At 40.2% G+C, this 18,741-nt stretch overlaps 1 protein-coding gene across 7 annotated transcripts in view; it reads right to left on the bottom strand.

Moving 5' to 3' along the window:
- LOC127973163 (protein turtle homolog B) overlaps nt 1–18,741 on the bottom strand; it is a 72,725-nt gene that overhangs the window by 4,519 nt on the left and 49,465 nt on the right. The window contains exons 6-21 of one of the 7 annotated variants that reach the window (XM_052577289.1): nt 15,559–15,700; nt 13,849–13,994; nt 12,043–12,185; nt 11,829–11,969; nt 11,611–11,730; nt 10,745–10,895; nt 8,879–9,002; nt 8,421–8,596; nt 8,099–8,325; nt 6,125–6,209; nt 5,353–5,514; nt 5,107–5,152; nt 4,407–4,493; nt 2,172–3,818; nt 1,536–1,581; nt 100–960 (exon numbers count right to left, since the gene is read on the bottom strand). In XM_052577289.1, coding sequence (XP_052433249.1) covers nt 1,536–1,581; nt 2,172–3,818; nt 4,407–4,493; nt 5,107–5,152; nt 5,353–5,514; nt 6,125–6,209; nt 8,099–8,325; nt 8,421–8,596; nt 8,879–9,002; nt 10,745–10,895; nt 11,611–11,730; nt 11,829–11,969; nt 12,043–12,185; nt 13,849–13,994; nt 15,559–15,700 — 3,443 coding nt within the window. In that variant the 3' untranslated portion in view covers nt 100–960. Of the gene's footprint in view, nt 1–98; nt 961–999; nt 1,582–2,167; nt 3,819–4,406; nt 4,494–5,106; nt 5,153–5,352; nt 5,515–6,124; nt 6,210–8,098; nt 8,326–8,420; nt 8,597–8,878; nt 9,003–10,744; nt 10,896–11,610; nt 11,731–11,828; nt 11,970–12,042; nt 12,186–13,848; nt 13,995–15,558; nt 15,701–18,741 lie in introns of those variants that run through there. The other 6 variants (XM_052577291.1, XM_052577285.1, XM_052577286.1 and 3 more) reach the window with 6 other exon arrangements.

Genomic DNA, 18,741 nt, shown 5'->3' with positions numbered 1-18,741 from the left:
TGGGTGGTTTCTTGTAATTATTAAGCAAATAAGCATGTAGTCAGGACATTGGGAGAGACAACATTTCCCCCAGTATGTAATGTACGGGTGAAACTGACCTGTCCTTTTCTTGAATCTGGAGTTGTTGTTCTTGTTGGCTGTTGATTTCTTGGCTTTATTAATACAATAATAAATCAGTGCTTCAAAGCTCTCAGACCCTGCAGGGACTCTCATTGCACCTAGATGCTCCCTGTGAGAGACAAACACAATGATGCATTACTTCACACCGCCACCAGGGTGTGCTCTCCACCGGCCAGATCAAACAGATTTAGTCCCGACAGGGAGCACTTTGGCTGCCCCAATGCCAAGTGCAAAGCCTTCATGACAAAAGTACCATTCATCAACATGTACTGTGTAATTTAGCAATTATTTTGTTTGTTAGATATTGCTTAGAAAATACTGTTTATCAAAATGAAATCTTATTCATCTCAATTGGCCACATTTCATTGGTCATCAGAATAAAAATTAAATACCAAATCATTTATTTTTAAAGAATAAAAAAAGAGCTCTTCCTCATTAGATGCGTACTCTGCAAATCAAAAGCACATTGTATTAGTTGAGTTAATCTGGTGAGTTGAAATTAGCATTTTCCCCACTCATTAACCATGGAATACACCTAAATTAACATGAATAAACCTTTACCTCATGTTGTACATTGCTGCCATGCTGCCAGCACTGTCCAATCAAATTACAACTAGCCAAAATCTCCTGTTTCCCAGTAAGTTCACTGGTTTCATATAAAAGTGACCACAGAGGTCAAGTTTCTTGTAAAGTGTTGTCTTTTATCGCACATGCCATTCCTCTATCATGGCAGAGATCATGACACTCAAACGTCCATACTGAAGAGTCAGCCAACAACTCATGGGTTCACAAGGCACAGAAACACAAAGCGTTTACAGACAGTCTCCCCTGCTGCTGAGGCTGTGGAAAGAGAAAGTGAAAGTGATTAATAGAAGGGGGGTGGTAAACATGACTGAGCACTAAAGTCCGCCACATCAAACACACTCTGGTTACCATGAATACACTGTACAGTGGCTTCAACATGCTGACAGGAGAAGAGATGGCAGGGAGGGGAGAATGGCCAGTAAAGAACAGTCACATAAAAGAAAGGAACCAAACCACTAGGATGACAAAATGTGACAAGAAATTTTAGTTTGAGAACTGCTGTTACTGATTCGGCATCGAGGAGAAGAATATTTAGAAAAGGCATGCATGATATTTTTGTACATGGAAACAAAATTTTAAAGGGGAATATCCAAGTGTGCCTGTATTTAATAATCTCGAAAAATCTTTGATAAGCAATGCTGAAAAACTGGCATTGTTTATATTCCAGCAATAAACATATTCACCTATATTTGCCAAAAAAGACAATGTATTATTAATATCATGTAATAAAAAAATAGTAAAAAAAAAAAAAGTAATTCCCCTTTAAATGAGAATGATTTAAGGCCCCGCCTGCAAACTCCTCCCCTTTCAGACATGGATTCAACCCTTACCTATTGTGGTGTAGAGGACCTGGTCACAACAATGCTGCCCAGATAGCTGAGATCAATCAAAAACAAAGAGGGTAAGACTACCAGAGTCTCCAGAGAAAAGCGCCGTCTCTACTCTAGATGAGGATGAGTGTTGCAAGAGATGAGCACACTCTCATCCCTGGCAACGACGGCTGCCTAAGAAGGCCACCGTGATGGTCAAAGCCCTGAGTTAGAGGAAGTGAGAGAAATGGAAGGAAATGAGCTGGAGAGGGTGAGTGATGTGATTAGCCCACAAAATAGGACAAAGAAGGAAGAGCCATGGGATCATCATGAATGCACTAGAAAATCCTTAATCATGAAAAATGTTATACACTATGATAATTTCCTATATCAAAATAACACTTTTTAAAGGTTGAAGGAGAATAGGATTAGAAGAAAATAAAGAGAAGTATGGAAATGTATCCTGTAAACCCAATAAGGAGTTACACTGGAGGACATGGACATTTGTGCATATGTAAATAGTTTATAGTAAGATGTACATGTAAAAATATGTTAACCGAAAATTGCAAAAGCATGAAAGCATTGCTTTTGCTGTACAGATGATGAATAACAATCTCCTTTGTCATTTTGGAGCCTCCAATGGTACAGTTCACCTACCCTGGAGAGGGTTCTGAGGGGAGCATCTCCTCATCTGTCCTTCTCTGAGATGGCATCTGGCCGAAAGCATCACTGCTCTCCGTAGGGGGTGAAGGGGACTGGGAGGGGTAGCTGGCCGCGGCTGTGGCAAAGGCCATGTGGGCACGGTAGCTGAGACTGGGCTGCTGGCCACTCTGGCCTAGGGTAGGTGAAGTGGCAGGGGAAGAGGAGAGAGACCTTCGGGAGAAGGAGACACTGGCAGGGTGGCGGGCACTCTCGGGCATCTCTTGAGAGCGGGAAGACCGCAGGATGCTTGGGCGGGGAGGAGGGCGGACAAGAATGTCTGGAGAGCCGGCGTGTGAGCTGGGAGGGGTCTGGGTGAGCGGGGAGAGTCGTGACGGCTGTAGGACCACCTGCTGCAGGCCGAGATCCATTCTTCGTGCCGCCCTGGGGCTCAGCCAAGGCTGGGCCTCAGACCTCCAGCCGTCAGAGCTCTCACTGTGCAGTGTGCTTGGGCTCCCCATGCGGGCCGTGGCGCCTGAATAAGGCAACACTGGTACGCCCATACCGTGGGCAGTGTGTCTCAACTGCCCCAGAGTCTGGGCCTGTTGCATAGTTATATGCTTGGCTGAAGGGCCCTGAGGCGGAAACCTGCCAGGAGTTCTGCTCAGGTGGGCTCTAGGGGCCTCCAGCTGGAGGAAAGCAGAGCTTGAAGGGAGCTGAGAGGTGGTGCTAAGAGTACGACTATGGGAGGGGTATGGTGGGGGCTCAGGGAGGTCCCGGTGGAAATATGATGAATGGCGTGGTGGAAGAGCGAGACGGGGACCCTCCTGACCTAGAAAGGGGAAGTCAGGAGGCTGCCAGATCTCGGTCGAGCGAGAGGAGGGAGGGCTATGCACCAGTGGGAGGGCGTGGCCGGAGGCGCCATACTGATGGATCCTCAGCTCCTCCCTCTCCTCTGGGATGGTGGGATGGCGGAACGGCCCCTCAGGGGGGTATGAAGGTGAGGAGGACATGGCAGAGCTACGTGGACTAACATCAGGCATGTAAAAAGGAGGGTGAAGCTCCACCTCAGCACCACTACCTATATAGCCATAGAAGGGGCCTGGAGGGAAGACCCTGTGAAAATGGGAGACCCGGCTCTGCCCTGTGGCCTGAAGCCGACTACCCTCCGAGATGCTCATACCTTCCATAGGCCTCTGGAACCGGGGGCTGTAGGCTGGGGGCTGCATGTAGGACTCCTGGCTGGAGGACACAGGGGATATCTGGGGCCTGAGGGTGGCCATGACTGGGGGTAGGGGCCCTGGGTCATCATTCTCCTCATCTGATTGACGGAACTCAGGATACAAGTCTGATTCCTCCACAAAAGGAAAACCCTCAATACGTCGTGGCTTGAGGGACGTGTCGATTTCACTGGGGTCCATGACGAATCGGCCATCAGGTCCACGGCTGATCAGCTCGATAGGCGTGGTGACCTCAGCCTCATGCTTGGACACACTGTACTTCTTACTGGTTATTGCTCTCTTGGTTTTCTTATAGAGTGAAAGCTCTTTCTCTTTCCTAGGGCTTGGCAACTTCTTAACGTAAAGACCATGGCCACCCACGCTGGCCAGAGATGAAGGCCGGGAGGAAGCAATGCTCTCAGGACTGATCTTCCCAGAGGACAGCCTATCAATCAAAAAAGACACAGGGCTTAGGACTGAGCCCTGGGGAATACCAGAACTTAAAATCAGCAAAAAACAGCATCAAAATAAGAATTACTTCATCTAAAAACATGGAATATAATTCAAAAGGAAATGGCATGGCATTACACTTTCTTGTGCACTTATTTTAAAATAATTCAAGGTAATTAGACTTTATCCACATGCTTTTTTGTAACAGTAATTAGAATAAGCTCTGATCTTAATTTAAAGGCCATTTTAAATAAAAGTGAAAGATGATTTCAGGGTGAGAGATAATGGAGAACAACAGAATGGGGACAGGACATAAGATAAACAGATAAGTCAGTACAGGCACCAGTGTGCTAACATAATATCAGCTAAACTATATATTCACCCAGCTCTTCAATAACAATCCATCTTGCTGGCTCTAAGTGGTCAAACAAAGAATCAAAATTTGGAGCAGCTGAGGGCTGAAGTTTTCTTTCCCCCCAAAGAAGCAGTTTAGCTCTGCACCACTAACTGACATCATGCAGCTACGGCAGACAGGCACATGTTAGCACCTGCTGCAGAGAGAGATGCAGGTGCAAGCACTCACTGAGGGCTGGTGGATGGGGGCCTGTAGCTGCTCCTGTCTGGCTCTTCCCAGTAGGGCTCAATGCCAGGCAAGGGGGTAAGAGGAGGCCTGCGGTGACAAAAACACAATAGAGACGGGGCAGAGTCGGCCGTCAACCAGACTATGGTTCCACACTGCTATGTGGAAATGGGTGGGATGGGAGCATGAGACTGCAGCTCTATGAAGACCGCAATGGAATCGGATAAGAGCGTGAGTCCCAGTTTGAACTGGGTTGGAGATGCTACCCTTATATTCTCCTTCCTTTAGCTCTGGTTATAAATCTGAGAGTGACATGCTGCCATGCCTGCACTGATCAATTCAGAGGAGCTGGGGGATAAGCTTCATGTTTATACCATAGCTATTGAAAGGTTCTATCACAACCTGACTGGACAGCAAAAAAAAAAAAAAGACGAAAAAAAGAGCTTCAAAAGATTGTTTGTAATGGCAAATCAATGCATCTCAGTGCTGAAAAGCAAAGGTAAGCACAGATGCATTTATAGCTGCCACGTTTGTGACCACCTCCATGCATCCTTCACTGTAACACATCAGCTGCTAGGGTCAGCTGTTTGATTTCCCAAACTGTACATGCTCTCTCTTTCTCTCTCTCAAGCCATGTGCCTGGTAGTCAACAGATTTACAGAAGGACAAAGTATGATGGATGTTGCCATGCATTGGTACTTACGGAGATTCTATGCTTTTCCTTGTGTGAGTAATCGATAGTGGAGGGTCTAAGGGCAAATCACACAATGCCACATCAGCATGATAATATGCTTCAGATCTTTATCTCAACCACTGAAATGCTAAAGCTGGAATAATGCAATACAACTGAAAAGATTATTTTATTACAAATCCAATAAGGTTGTGATCTGTGCAAAAATTAGTAATTAACAAGAGAGATAACTGTGTCTTGAAGTTAAGAAGGACTTACCACGTTTGCGTTTAAGCTTGCGACGATGCTGCTTGTTGACAAAACATGCAGCAAGCGTGCTGAAGAGGACAGCAGCCGCCAAGAAACAGATGGTGGCCACGATGCCGGCCACCACTGGCTTGGCTAGCCCCTCGTCTGAGATCTCTGTGGGAGGGAAGGGGTCTGAGAGAAGAGACACTCCAGAACATGAAATTAGGATGGGAGAATGCAGCAAGCATATATTCACAAAGCAGGTTAACGTCATTGCTGACAGTGATTCAGTTAGTGTGCATTATAAAGCAGACTATAGCATAGTGTTAACACAACTGCAGCCTATAAAATTAATAGCAGCTTTCCTATTTAGATCGAGAGGGCATGTGGCATTAAAATTTTTGAGCCAAGTGGATTTTGAATGCAACTTCCAAAAACTAATTAGTATCTTTAATAATGAAACGAATTAATGAAATGAAATAATAAAACGTTTTCTTGTAGGTAAGGAAAACATCCTGTGGCAGCAATTACATCTAATTTTAGTCGGTCCTAAAAACTTTCATTTAGAACAGAAATGAAAGTTATTATACACTTCAGCTTTATCATACAACAAAAATGGCTTAAATAAGCCAGGACTGCCAGTGATGCCCCCTCCAAAAAAATAGGTGCAGGACACCCTTGTAACACGTCTACAACAGCAAAAAAAGTAGGGCACTAACTACAATGTCCAGCAGAGGGCACTGAAGCTCTGGGTGGCTAAAGCGATGAATTGGTGCATTTTAGTTAAGCCCTTTTTTCTCACCTGTACTTGACACTCCCACCACATTACTGCTCTCACTGACAAGATCATCCATTACAGCTAGCGCTCGGAATTCATACCAAGAGTCCTGGGAGACAGAGAAACAGGTCAGTAGGTCACAAATCCTGTGAGGCCAACGGGTTGAGGCGTCAGATCTACGGCAGATTTGTTACAAGAACATTTGTAGTGGACTCCACTGTATGTCAGACTGAATTAAAATGACATCCTCTGAGCTTTTCAGCGGAAAAAAAGCATTCCCTCACTGAGTTTTTCTAAATAGTCACAGAACTGCCATTCTCTGAAACAAATGAATGTGCACAAGATGGACATCACTAAATTGAACTTCTGAAAATTAGACATTTTCACTCAGAAATACGTCAAATGACAGAAGTAAATTGGATTTCAAATTGCAAATAAGATTGACATTAAATTCACCTCTGTAGTGTCTGGACCAATCAGACACACCATTTTTCATTTGATTCAACAAATCAATTATTCATTAGATCAACAAATGATCACAGACCCCTCAGCCAATAAACATATTAGGTGCCAGGATGTCTGCGAATAACTGCAGACCCCTTGTTACCATGGCAACCACGACACCTCAGCCAGACCAACTTTTATGGCCTAAGAGTATGTTTGAATGAACACACATATACTTCATTGTATATTTTGTTACTGTTCTTGTATATTGCCTTTTTGTCTTGTATACTGTTTTATGTAGCTTGTGATAGAACTACTCGTTTATGTAATTTTACCTATGTTATCTTACTATCTTTAGTTTCTTTGTATTCGTCTTCTGATGATGTAAAGGGAGAGTGTATATTCTTTGTTGGTACACAGACAATATAGTAATATTCTAAGAATCTTGAAGATTCTTCTCTTGAACCCCCACTCGAGTTCCATTTTGCAAATTGCCATGCTTTCACACAAGGAGTTGTAAAACTCTTCATTAGTTCCATCCTCCTGCTTGGAATTTCAGCCTTTCTCATTGGACAAGCCCATCCTGAGAGGCGTGAACCTTCTCAGACTTTAAAAAGGCTCATACACAGTTCCGCCTTGTCTTCAATCTCTTTTCCTTTCTTCTGCTAAGAGTATGTGAGCTAGAACTCTCTTGGACCCCTAAGTCTGCGCCAGGCCTCGTGCTTTGACTCTCCATTCACCAAAGATCTTTGGATCTCAGCTGACAGCTCTCTTAGTTCTTGTTACTTTCCACTGGGAAGAAACTCCCAATCACCATCGAGTCAGGACATCTTTGGAATTCATCACTCTTCAAAACTGGAAAAAAGTTACCGTGACTCCTACACCACCGATCCTCCAAACCATCAAGTCTTTGCATCCAGACACTCATTCCAGACCAAGGAAATGGACGTATCATACATTTAACTAAATGAAACAGAGGTTTAGTATAAGCTATAGACCCCGTTATATGGCGCTGATGGTTTTACTCAGGTGGTTAACCGACTCCTTTCATAGCTTCATTCTCTGGTTTTGCTGATGGATTTTCCTTGATCCATCAAATTTCATTTGCCCTTTCCCCTCTATGAGTGATTGTATATATATATATATATATATATATATATATATATATATATATATGTATGTTTGTTTGTTTTTTAGAGCGTTAAGTGTTTAGTTAATAAACATTTTGTGCACAAATTACATGAGTTACTGATTCTGCCTTACAAATCAATGTCCCTTTACGATTCCGATTTTGCTATATGCTCTAATTCATTAATACGGTATGAAAGTATTTTCTGTAGCCACGGAAATAACCTTGGAGTTGATATGAAATTGTGGGTTCTGGTACAGTTACTACTGGCAGCTCACATAAATATTTGTAATTAATCATAATTGATTGTAATTATTTATATACATTTCCCTTTTGGGCTTAATTTTCTACACCCCTATTATTTATGGGTAACTTAAAGAGTACCATACAAATGTATGTAGCGATATTAAAGTAGTAAATATTACCTGAATAAGATCTCTTGCTATGATCTCAGTCTCTGTGGCAGGAATCAAGTCATCCAGAACCTCCCACCTTTCTCCCAGACGGAACTCGATGATATAGCGGTCAATTGGTGAAGAGTGATTGGCCGGAGGAAGCCATGTCAACAATACACCCTGCTGTGTCCGGTTGGCTGTGAGGCACCGTGGTGGAGTTAGAAGCACCAGTGGTTCAGGGGTACTTATGGGATATCCTAGGAAAGATAAAGGGAGGTTGTAAGGGCATCTCATTTAGATGGTCATTCAGAGGTCCATTGCAAGATCTAGTCTGTTTAGAAGTGTCACCCACCTCCTGTAGTCACAGTGACTACCTCACTGAAGGGGCCGGTGCCCAGCTTGTTCTGGGCCAGCACACTAAATTGATAGGCAGTCTTTGGCTCCAACCCCTGGACCACCAACCATGTCTGAGAGCCGGGCACAGGCATGGACAGCCAGTCATGTGGCCCTAAATCATTCTTCACCTTTCTATTAGATTATAACAAAGAGTTCTATTATAAAACTTTAATTGAGTACAATTAAGAAAAAAAAAGAACTTTTGCATGATATGTATTTCTTGACAAACAGTGAAATGCGGATAAATTGAGATTAAACATTCCATTGATTCATTCATTGCATTCACATATACATATAATCCATAGCTTTAACAGCTAGTCTTTTTTAAAAAAAAGACTGCATCAAGTCACAAGTACATTTGGAAAAAAAAGTGAGGAAGGAACTATATTTAGTGGGGGTTCTGGCAGGACTTACACCGGGCCGTACCAGACCGAGAACGTCTGTTCAAAGCCTCCGTCATATCCAGGTTCCCAGGAAACATTAGCAGAGCTTGTGGATGCTGACACGTGGACATTAGTTGGCGCATGTGGACTAGTGCCTGAAATGGTTATTTTTAATTAGTAGTGTCTGCAAATGCTTAGTTCTATTGCTCATACTAAATTTTATGGATTTGAATTAACCTCTAAACCTTAGCATTTGATACATTGGATAAATTACAAATCAGATCATGTGGCTTGTGGAGCTGAGACATTTCTAGCCAGCATATCATAGTGACTATAACAGGGATAGGATTGTTTGACCTGGGCCGATAAGTAAGCACCTAGAAAGACCTTAGCAAGGTCTGCCCAGGCAGACACCTTTTTTTTCTAGTTTTTATTTATGCCACTTAGTTAGAAACTCTCAATAACAATTAAAAACACAAAATTCAACATTACCGTTCAAAAGTGTAGGGTTGGTACGATTTTTTTTATTATTTTTGAAATAAGTATCTTATGCTCACCAAAGGCTGCATTTATTTGATCAAAACATAATGAAAACAGTAATATTGTGACATATTTTTTACAGTTGAAAAAAACTTGGTAATACATTTAAAAAAGAAATTAATTCACATGATTGTTCAGGAATTATTCTTATATGCTGATCCATGCTAAACTGATGTGCCGCTTAATATTTTTGCGTAACCCATGAAAAACTTTTTTCAAGATTCTTTGGTTAATATAAAGTGTAAATGAACAGCATTTATTGGAAATGTTTATTTTTGTAACAACGCAAGCCTTAACTGTCACTTTTGATCAGTGTCCTAACTGAATAAAATAATAAATTTTTTTTTTTAATCTTACTTACCACAAGTTTTTGAACATTAGTGTATAATCATGAGTGAATCAATCACATATCTACCAAAACCCATTAGCAAAATGAGGCCTAGGAAAACAGTCCATTATATGCCGCGCTGAATAGAATGCGAAGGAAACAATTCACTAAACATTTACAAGCAGCAGGGTCATTGTTAGGGGAGCCATCCGGGAACATTGTCTATTAGTGGCCGCAATTCATTCTTAGTGATCAACCCAAAATCTTTAAGGTCTAGGCCAGACAGTTTGTCTCAAAACAACTACTTTCCAAGATGGATTTAGCCTTGTGAGACACAGCTAGAAAGATTTATGAGAAACTGAAGAACAGGAGATCCATTGTCTGACCCGAACCTCCTCTCACTTATGTTTTCTGACTAGACAATAAACTAACTCTGTGCACAGACTGACCCAGTCTGATAATAGCAGGAGAGTGCAGGATGATGGAAACACTGAAGTGGAGGATGGATTCAGGAGTTCCATCACATCTCTTATCGGCACCTAGCAGCTGCGGAGGATCTGTTAATCGCTCCCTCATTAAGCATAGTCTTTAGACTGTCATGACACCAGTCCATCACCAAACAAATGCCGTGTGTATGAGGTTGTGTGCCCGCTGACACATCACTTGTCATTCGAGGGCGAACTCTCAGATGAGACAGCCGAGTCAGAGCTACCACGAGCTACATGGCCCCCCTACTGTAATGACTCACTTGGCTGCGAATCCTAATGTCCTAGCCTACACTTCCTATCTGGCACGTTGAGAAATCACATCTTTGACGTATTTTTTGTGCTTAAGAACCTTCACAATTGTGCATAGTGTGCTGACCTAGGCCAAAACAATTTACAGAACAAAAATGTAATTAAAAGAATACACATATTGTAATTAAGGTCATTTTACAGTGTGCAACACTAAAGCCTCCATAGATAGATGGATAGATAGACAGAAAGACAGACAAATAGTAAGATAGAAAGAAAGATAAGAGTCATTTACCTATTACAAAAAGACGTGTGCTGGCAGTGATGCTTGTAACTACGTTGGTGGCAACACATTCCCACTCCCCATGGTCCTCTTTGCTTAGAGACACGAATTGCAAGCTACCACTTGGTAAGATGGTATGTTTGCTTCTGCTGGGCTTCCCGACCTTGACAAAGGAGACAATAATAAACAATTCATGATTAACTATCTATGAAAATGAAAAAAAGAATACACTTAAAGGGGTCATCGGATGCCCATTTTCCACATTATATGATTCTTTAAAGTCTTGATGAAAAGTCTATAACATACTTTTACTAAATTTCTCAATGGTAGTGTAAAAAACACCCTTTTTACCTTGTTAAAATCAGCTTGCATTTCCCTTTACATGTTAATGTACTTTGCTCACCCATCCCCTCTCTTTTGTGGGGTGACGAGCCGTTCTCATAAGATATGGTCTTAAGACATGAAGTCATGCAGTGTGTAACCTCCTGTGGCCGATCTGTCGTGCAATGTGAAGACAGCCGCAAGTGAATGCTACCCCAATAGTCGTGCAGTGTGAAAACAATGATGATCTGATGATTTTGAAAATCATGCAGTGTGAACTCGCCATTATAGTCACTTCATCTGTAGGTGAAGCTGGATCACGAATAATTTGCACAAACATAGATGCATTTCGGTAGAGCAGCCTGGGGCTGTGTGACATCACAGAATGGCTTGGTTGTTGTTTATAGAGATTTAAAAAAAAAAAAACACTGGGTGGATTTTTATCATTATAGGGTGGTTGTGTTCACACAATGCCAGCACACATTTATGTTCAAACAACATATAAAAGTGATTTTTGGATCAGATGACCCATTTAATTTTTCTGTTAGTCATGGTACCTTTCTCCATACAATGGTGGGAATCTCAGGGTCCCCAGAAGCAGCGCAGGGGATGACCAGCTCTCTCCCTGCCTCTTGACGGTACTCCCCCCCAGGCCTCACGTTGAAGTAGGGGGGGTCCTGGGGTCATATCATGATGTTTATCTCACAAACCACACAACACATCTCAAAAATTCAAGGAAAATGTGATTATTTTTAATTAAGATGCACTGACTCACCTTTAGCACCAGAGTGGCCGGAGGGGACTGTCCCATGGTACCTAGGACATTGTAAGGCACACAGGTGTAGGTGCCAAGGGAGTCTTCAGTGACCTCTGCCACCCGAATGCTTCCGTCTGCCATCTGGCTCCATCCAGGATACTGTAAGAGAAACATCAGAGAACTGGAGTGTTGTCAAACCAATTCAGACGCCAGAAGTCCATGCATTACAGACCTTCTCGATTCTGAGGGGATAGCCATCTTTCTCCCATCGGACTGACGTAACTGGGGGGTTGGCATCCACTGGGCAGCGAATAATTCCTGGCAACTTTCTTGGGACGTAGATGACAGGTGGCATGTTCACAACACGGGCAGGGTCTGTGGAGACGATACGGTCCAAACAGGAATGAGGAACATGGGTAATAATGTTAGTTATGCTAAAACAGATACAACAAATGAAATAATCATGTCAGTCTCGCTATGCTGTCAAAGTACTTTATCCATCATAATACAGTTCATAACAGTTATAGATTTTAAAGTCTAAATCAACACATCTCCCATATTTCCACTGCAAAATCGCAGTGTTTGGGAGCCTGTGTAAGTTATGTGTGGTAACGGAATATTTAAGTGTTATTTAAAGCGCTTCCTGTGAAGTTCTCTCACCTGCAGCAGCCCTGGGGTGTCGCTGACTGATGTAGCACAACCCCAGCGGCACAGAGGACCGGCTGCTAATGAGAGAGTCAGCCACTGCTTGGCATATGACACAATATAATGTGCTTTTCCACAGCTAATGTCTTCTCTCTTCAAACTGCCACGCTATAGTTAATTCATTAAGGACCACTTGTCACCCCTGACCTCTTTTCTGCTGTGATGATATAGTGGGTCATCATGACATACTGTTCTGGGTTGCAAAATGAGAGAAACAAGCCATCTTTTGAATTTTATATGCCTCCTTGCCTGCTGAAAATTAATGTTCGAGAAAATACAAATTTTCTCTACACATTACACTTTCTTTCTGTTGTAACAATCATTACTGGCTTGAAATATTGTCATTAGCAGTAAACTATCTTTTTTTTTCATGGCAGATATCCAACTACATCTACAGAAGAGGGCTGCTGAGGGATGTCTTGTATATTATATTATATTATATTATATTATATTATATTATATTATATTATATTATATTATATTATATTATATTATATTATATTATATATATGACAAAGGAAACATGCAAAAAAAACTCATAATTGTATGCCGGTGTGTGTGTGTGTGTGTGTGTGTGTGTGTTATACACAAACAAACATTAAATTAAGTTCATTATTAAATTTTTTGCAAGTAAAATATAATATAATATAATATAATATAGAGAAATTATATATAGAACACCCAAAATTAAAACAGAAAACAGAATTAATTAAAACACTAAAACAGAAAATGTTTATTATAAAGTGAAAATGTTGTCAATACAAATAATTATATTTTTTAATTATGATAACCTCAATGAATTATTATGTGTGTAACTGTAGGTGATATTGTAGGATTGGAACACTGATTTGCATTCACATCTGTGTATTCTGTCTGTGTTACAGTGGCTTCTTTTAGAATTCAGAGCTGGAACTATTTGTTTTCTAATAACGAATTGAAGTTGCTTCAGTGACAGCTCTTGGCTGTCATTTATAGCTGTCACAGTTCCAATTTTTCATGGTGACCGCAGTATGTTAGGCTTCTCCAATCTGTCTTTTTTCTATCCAACAGAGACAGACAGACAGACAGACACAGAGGCAGCTCAGACTCGGGGCTTATCCGCCACAAGAGTCCTGGTGCAGATGGAAGCGAGCCCTCAAACCCTCCTAGCAGCCACCACGGCATCTCAAAGGGTGTAAATAGCTCTTTCCCTGTACGTGACAGACACCAATTACCCGCTCTGATGATAGTATACTTGACATAAAACACCTCAAAGGCACACAAGACATAGACTGAGATTTTAAACGCAGGCCTGGTGCTTCAGGCTCTTTAAGGGGTTGAAGGTGAAACTCACATTGCACGGTCAGGTAAGCTGAAGCAGAGGGGGAGATGCCCAGGCTGTTACTTGGGCTGCAGGTGTATTTCCCAGCATCCTCTGGCTTCACTCTGTAGATAATGAGGGTTCCGTCAATAAAGATGCGAACACGGAGCTTCAGATCACTGCAGGGAAGAGAAGAGAGATGATCCGTTTGAAAAATATTATTAAACGTGTTTGTACACCGAGAAGAACTGAGGCTGTTAAAGCGTCTCATCATTGTGGCAGTCTGTTTCTGCCTCAGAGTGAGTAATAAAAAAGGTAATTGTGAGAAAGGTTTAAATGAAAGTTATACTTACTGATGAAAATTAAACATCAAAACAGTGACTAGAATTAAAGCTACATTTGATATAGCATATACTGTCGATGAAGAGCACAATAAAGGGAAAGTCACAAGTATGACATTTAGAAAAATTGGATATAAAGCCACATTTGTGATAAATAAAATTGCAATTGTGATATATAAAGTCACAGTTATGAAAATTCTTATATAATAAAGGAAGAATGAGAAAGTCACAAATATGACATAATATAATTTTTTTTGTGAAAGTTACAATTTAAGAGTCACAAGTATGAGACTGAAATTTTGAGACTGACAGAACTCTGAGAGTAAAGTCACAGTTATGAGAAATAAAATTGTGAGACAATGTCAAAGTTATGAGAGTGTTAATGTTAATCTTAATTATGAGAAATCGATGTGACATTTGCAAGATATAAAAAGTTGCGACTGCATAATTACAGTTGCAATTATGGGAACTAGATACATTTGAGAGGTATAAAATTGCAGCTATTATTTAGACATATTTGTGAGTATAATATCACAATTACGAGACATAAAGTCACAGTTAAGGAAAAGAAAGACATATATAAGATATAAATATTAAAACTATTATTTATAATTGATGGGAAAATGGCATTCAGTTGAAATTTAGCTTCTTGACTTTGGCTTTGGTTAAAGTTAACTTTATTTATTTTTTTCATCAATAAACTTTGTTCTTTTCACAAAAATAAATAATAAAAAAAAATGAAATAAAAAATAAAATAATTTGAGATTAGATAATATTTGGCAAACCCCCTGCAGTACTGTTTTAGACCCCCGTTAAAGACTTTATAATCTACAACCCTGAGGATGTATGTATGTCTGCAAGACAAAAAATAAATAAATGTTGCTCTTTTGGTTAATTTTATAAATATCAGTGTCTACTAAAGTGTTTTTACACAAAGTGGTAAATTGGCCAGCATTCTGAATATTCCCATGAACATCCTTCCGCCCCTCACAGTTCAATAGCACTGGAAACGGTTATTTCGAAACACTATTCTGGCCTGTTTCCACAGAGAGGAACAGACTACAGCCCTACATATAGAGGGTCAATACGGCCACGCTTGGGGGAGTCAGAACAGCTTCTGGCTTGGCTTCAGATGATCAGCATGTTTTTTTAGGCATGTGATGACACAAGCACAGTGTCACAAGATGTTCCCATCCCGGCACAAAAACCTGCTGTGTGCACCTCCGCGTCACTGCGCTAGCATTTGCCTTAATGCAGCTGTAGAGGGCTTGAGATTCAGGGATTCTGGGTCTAAAAATATATTAGGCTCTAATCTAAAACTGACAGACACACACACACACAGCAACTCCTGTATTTAAGACTCTGAAACTTGGCACAGTAGTGAACTCGATCATAACTTTACTTCTTGAAGTAGACGTTGTCCTCCTCCCAGTACCAGGTGTAGGTCAGGTTGCCAGGATACGCCTCTGCTTGGCACGTAAATTGGGCATTCTGGGATATGTTAACAGTGATGTTCTCAGGTGGTGACACGATGTATGGAGGACCTGGTGGAAGCAAACAGCGACAAGGGTTATAGACTGACAAATAAGCAAAAATCAAAACAGAAAAATAGGGTTATTGTTTAGACTAATGTGAGCTGTACGTAAAGTTGCAATTGTGGGGGAAACAATTTTGAGAACATTTTGAGATAAAGTCACAGTTCTGAGATGTGAAGTGTAAATCATAAGAAATATAATTGTAACTTTGAAGATATAAAGTCACGATTGAGAAAGTCACAATTGTCCAGTCATAATTGCAGTATGTGGAATTGACACATTTGCAAATTTGGGATTATAAAATGTTGCAAATTTGACAAGTAAATTTACATTTGCAAGAAATAAATTTGAATTTATGAGATCACATAAATCACATGTACACTATGAGACCCATTTACAGTTAAGCACTGTTTTTACAAAATAATACTGTCACGTGTTTGTCAGAATAATTTTGTAAAAAATACAGAAAAATCTAAATTCATCACGGGCAGCTTTTCCACAAGCTGAAGTATATACTAATATACAAAAGGTACATAGAGTCATTCATGCAAACACAACGCACCCTCATGGTAACACACATGACGCAAAATAATGCAATAGATAGTTATTAAACAACAGCAGATGTAACATAAAATCCTAATGTATTCATCTGCTTACCCCCAGGCCATCCAAGATGTAGGTGACTTTGTTTCTTCAGTAAAACACAAAAGATGATTTTTAACTCAAACTGTTGCAGTCTGTCAGTCATAATATGGAAGAGGATGGGAATCAAGGAATCATCTTTGAGTCACATCTCAACAGTGCCTTCTGTTGAGAACGCACTCAGGACGCTCTCAGGACAGTTCAAACAGTTCAAACATTGCGGAAATGTGATTTTACTCAAAACCGTGATTCCCATCCACTTCCATTATATGTCTGACATACTGCGAGTGAAAGATGAGAGGAGGAGCGCAAAAATGAAACCCCGCCCTCTAGTCTATAGATCCTGCTTCCTCTTCAATTTGTTCTCTGGTTCTAGACTAACAATTCTAATCAAGAACAACCAATTACAACATAAGACTAATTACACAAAACAATAAACCAGTGACATGACCGGAAAACAAAAGAAAGAGGTAGCAAGAACTAAAAGAACAGAACTTTTAAAGCAGATCAAATAAACATACATAAACCAAACTGTGAAACACAACCCAAAACCTCTTTAGTATTCATATTACATTTATGTGCAACTTAAATTGTCTAAATGACAACCTGTAAACTCAATGCTAACAAGCTAGCATGCTACGCTAACATGTAAGAGTGGTTATACTTTCAAAACAGTGTGACAGTGTGCCAGCCATTTGCCTGCTAACTTTCTGTTTCTTACCGTATTTGCTGCAAGTGCAAACACATTTCATTTTTGTTTATATACACAAGGGAAAGAAATTATTGTCTGTGGTAATCAACTGCATGCCACAGATGTGGTATTCCTTGCAATTATCCTAATTCTCCTCCAATGTTTATGTGTGTATATAAACCTGTCTAATAAAGACAGCAAGGATACTACTTTCCCACAGAGAATATTATGCTTCCCACATGAGGCTGTCACTGAAATTGCCAATAGACTTTTAATTAGACGTGTGGGTAGGCAGGAATACTGTTGTGACACTCGGACCGCTGTGAGATTTGTGGCTGCTCTGCAGAAAGATCCAGCATGAGTGCTACTCTTTGCACAAACAAACCCATGACTGGCTGTGAAATATCTTCTAATCTTAATGCATGGACTATGCTGAGAGCTTCCTGGATGTTTCCTTAATGTGCAGTAAATGACACGGCATCTAAGGGGATTATTGACAGTAGCGCAGCTTTGCTTATTAAAATGAAATCGCAAAAGGCATCACTTGAAAGCATCTAAAAATATCCCTGGCGTTGCTCGCACTCATGTTATTGAAGCAGGTTTTAACTAGAGTGCCTCTCCAGAGGCTTCATGAGAATATTGCTTTTTGTAAAAACAATATTGCTAGTTTACTAAACAAAACAGCCCACGGCCAAGGCAATTTTGGCTCGGCACAGTTCATATGTGTCTCCATCTGACTCGTTGGTACTCAAACAAGAGCAGATTATCCTCTTCTAGATCACTCCAACTAAAGCTCTAAATCCAGGTAGGGCACATGATATTGCTTATACAGTACATATATATATATATATATATATATATATATATATATATATATATATATATATATATACCGTATATATATATATATATATATATATATATATATATATATATATATATATATATATACCGTATATATATATATACCGTATATATATATATATATATATATATATATATATATATATATATATATATACACATATATTAGGGGTGTAACAGTTCACAAAATTCACGGTTCGATACGATACGATACACTGATGTCACGGTTGGGTCTCCAATAGACTATTTTTCGGGCCAGTGGAAGCCAGTACTTTAAATGGGCTGGGCAGGGATAATAGTTTTGCACCTTGGACCAAAATCAAGCTGCGTTTCCACCGACGGGCCAGAAGTTCAATTTCGCTTCACTAAAACCTACCCTTTACTTGCCTCTCAAGAACAACGTCATGCAAACCCATCATTTCACCAACAAAGAGAAGTTATCAAAAAACGAATAAATAATAAGACAAACTAGCGCAATTACAAAATGAACATGAAAAAAGCAGCCATTTTTTTGCATGCTTTGTTAAAAATTACAAATCCAAAAGCACTGATGTTTTAAAATAATAAGTGATACAAGGATTGAAAATTAGTCACACAGAAATAAAGCAGTATGAACACAGACTACTTATTCAGTGGAGTCGTTTTCTGTTTATTTGTAGTCACAGTATATACATCACATTTAGAAAGAAAAATAATTTCTATGCTTTCTATATATGAGATACGCAGAGCTAAACTCTCTAGACGAGACTTATGACAGATAAAATATGTTACTAAAAAAACAATTCTGATAGAGAATAAGAAGTTGACACCTGATTTCTTCAAGCGGTAATATTTACCATGTTTACTCTGGTAG

This window comes from Carassius gibelio, chromosome B15 (genome assembly GCF_023724105.1).
Source record: "Carassius gibelio isolate Cgi1373 ecotype wild population from Czech Republic chromosome B15, carGib1.2-hapl.c, whole genome shotgun sequence".
NCBI lineage: Eukaryota > Metazoa > Chordata > Actinopteri > Cypriniformes > Cyprinidae > Carassius > Carassius gibelio.
The sequence above is the reverse complement of the archived record's forward strand: the minus strand, read 5'-3'. Positions and strand labels throughout refer to the sequence as shown.